This window comes from Hipposideros armiger, unplaced genomic scaffold (genome assembly GCF_001890085.2).
Source record: "Hipposideros armiger isolate ML-2016 unplaced genomic scaffold, ASM189008v1 scaffold_1553, whole genome shotgun sequence".
In the NCBI taxonomy this organism is placed as follows: domain Eukaryota; kingdom Metazoa; phylum Chordata; class Mammalia; order Chiroptera; family Hipposideridae; genus Hipposideros; species Hipposideros armiger.
The window spans coordinates 23604-26442 of NW_017732903.1; the positions used below are offsets into that span (position 1 = coordinate 23604).

The following is a 2839-nucleotide window of genomic DNA, read 5'->3' on the forward strand; positions in this document are numbered from 1 at the left end:
GAGCTGCAGAGCAGTTTAGGGGGCACACATGCTGGCTCGGGGGACTTACTGGAGGCCACCAGCAGGAGGGAAGAGCAGCTGTGATGTTGGGGTCCAGACCCTGATTGTGGCAGCCATGTGACCATCTGCACGTCCTACCGTCCCTTAGGGCTTGGGCTCCACATCCATAGAACGGGCTTCACGTGCAGGGAGCTGAGCGCCTTGTGTGCGTGGCTGTGGGTCCAGTGCTGCCGGCCCAGCCTTGGGGAGCCTCCGTGGGGGGGTGTGGGGGGCACTGCCCGCTTAGGAAGATGGCTGCCCAGGGAATGGGCGGCAAGCCATCGGATGATGAGGGGTTCCCAGTGTGGGGAGGGGAGGCCAGGGCCGGACCCGCAGTCGGAGGACGTGGCCAGGCATGGGTACCTCTCCGTCCCCACCCCTGTGACAGCAGGAACGGGGCTGGCATAGGCTCCAGGGGAAATGGCTGTGAGGCAGCTCCTGGGGGCTGGCTGTGCCCATGTGGGGGGGCACGAAAAAAACCACGTTTGTCAGCAACAGGTCAGCGCCAGAGTTGTCACGGGGGTGTGGGGACTCGACCCATCCCACAAGGTCTGTGTTCTCGCTCACAGCTTCTTACTTAGGCAACTGACAGTTGGAGTGTGAGGGAAGTTGTAAGAGAATTTGAGTTATTCAGACAGACAGACAGCACATAGGACAGGCCTGGACTGCCCTGGTGGTAACAGCTGACCACAGGCTGGCACAGGCGGGCAGGGCTGCCTGGGCACAGCTGTCCACCCGGAGAGCGGGGAGGAGTCTCTAGTGGGTCAGGGGTGGCGGTGTGAGGTCAACTGAGCCCTTTTGACCACAGGGAAGGGCTTGTCCCACACAGCATTGGACATATTAGAGGGGGTTCGTTATACCTTTGTCCTAATATGATTTACTGAGGCACCGTGGTTCCGAGTGGCTCACTCTGAACTGCCTTCCCAGAACTAAACACCAGCCCCGCCCAGCTGTGGGATTTTCCTCCTCCCTCTGCTGTTCTCATGTTTCCTCTGCAGCTGGACAGGCTGGTAGGTGGCCCGTGATGGGGCCGTGCTCTGAAGACCCCCACCTCCGCTGGGCCTCCTGGCTCCTGGGACTGGCAGAACTGGCAGGCGTCCTCCTGGGTGAGTGGCGGGTCCCTGGGAGGGGGCCCTGGGGCGGAGCAGGCAGGCAGGGTCTCCTTTTTTTGTTTGATGTCTTGATAAACAAAATAAGGAANCTCCCCGTACCCTCGTACCCTCGTCCTGGAGCTCAGCTAGCGGCCTGCTCCTCATCCTCAGCCTCTCCACACTCTCACGGTGTGTGTGTTACAGACTCCCTGAGATTTCATAGGCTGCTGTTCCCTTTACAAACTAGAACTACATCGTGTTCTGTGTCCTGTCACCCAGGGAGCCCCCGAGTGCGAGGTTGCTTCTGCAGCTCAGACTCCGGTCCCAGTGTGAGACAGCGTCAGCTCCACAGGACAGCTGCAGAGGCGGCCAGGTCCCCTGTGAGGTCCAGGCGGGCGCCCTGTGCCCCTCGGCCCCAGGAGCCAGGCTCTGGGTCTCCATCCCTCCCCACAGGCTCCCCCTGGCTCCCCTGTTATTGCAGACACAGCCTCTCCTCGCTGGGAAAGGTTCCCTTAGTGCAGCCCAGGCCACCCGAGCTCAGGGTCCCAGCCTCGTCACCACCACAGGCCAGTTTGTTTCTCTGTTCTCCCTGGGCTCACTTGCTAAATTGTAAGTGGAGTTTCCTTTTTTGTTCAATAAGACATCAGACAAGAAAAGGAGACCCTGCCTGCCTGCTCCGCCCCAGGGCCCCATCCCAGGGACCCACCACTCACCCAGGAGGACGCCTGCCAGTTCTGCCAGTCCCAGGAGCCAGGAGGCCCAGCGGAGGTGGGGGTCTTCAGAGCAGGGCCCCATCACCGCCACCCTCCAGCCTGTCCAGCTGCAGAGGAAACATGAGAACAGCACAGAGGGGAGGAAAACCCCACAGCTGGGCGGGGCTGGCGTTTAGTTCTGGGATGGCCGTTCAGAGTGAGCCACGCGGACCCACGGTGCCCTCAGTAAATCATATTAGGACAAAGGTATAACGAACCCCCCTCTGATATGCTCAGTGCTGGTGGGACAGGCCTATCCCTGTGAGCTTGGTGACCTGACACCGCCCCTGCCTCACTGGAGACTTCTCCCCCCTCCCAGGTGGGCAGCAGTGCTCAGGTAGCTCAGCCCACCTGTGCCAGCCTGTGGTCAGCTGTTACCACCAGGGCAGTCCAGGCCTGTCCTGTGTGCTGTCTGTCTGTCTGAACACCACTGAAAGAGCCAAATTCTCTTTTGACTTTCCACAGACTCCAATGTCAGTTGCCAAAGTAAGAAGCTGTGAGCGAGAACATAGGCCTCGTGGGATGGGTCGAGTCCCCACACCCCCGTGACAACTCTAGCGCTGACCTGTTGCTGACAAACGTGGTTTTCTCATGACCCCCCACATGGGCAAAGCCAGCCCCCAGGAGCTGCCTCACAGCCATTTCCCTTGGAGCCTGTGTCAGCCCGTTCCTGCTGTCACAGGGGTGGGGACGGAGAGATACCCTTGCCTGGCCACGTCCTCCGACTGAGGGTCCGGCCCTGGCCTCCCCTTCCCACACTGGGAGCCCCTCATCATCCGATGGCTTGCCGCCCATTCCCTGGGGAGCCATCTTCCTAGGCGGGCTGTGCCACCCACACCCCCCCACGGAGGCTCCCCAAGGCTGGGCCGGCAGCACTGGACCCACAGCCACGCACACAAGGCGCTCAGCTCCCTGCACGTGAAGCCCATTTTATGGATGTGGAGCCTGAGCCCTAAG

General features: G+C 61.0%; 1 protein-coding gene across 7 annotated transcripts in view; it reads left to right on the forward strand.

The window, feature by feature from the left end:
• The first annotated feature begins 666 nt into the window (after positions 1-666).
• The window catches only part of LOC109377783 (SLAM family member 5-like), a 62151-nt gene continuing 59978 nt past the window's right edge, over positions 667-2839 (forward strand). For 3 of the 7 annotated variants that reach the window (XR_002122934.1, XM_019634246.1, XM_019634243.1), the window contains exon 1: positions 667-1145. Coding sequence is in view for 5 of the 7 variants with exons in the window: in XM_019634246.1 (XP_019489791.1) it covers positions 1064-1145 (82 nt within the window). In the remaining 2 variants the exon portion in view is untranslated. The remainder of the gene's footprint in view (positions 1146-2839) is intronic. The other 4 variants (XR_002122933.1, XM_019634242.1, XM_019634244.1 and 1 more) reach the window with 3 other exon arrangements.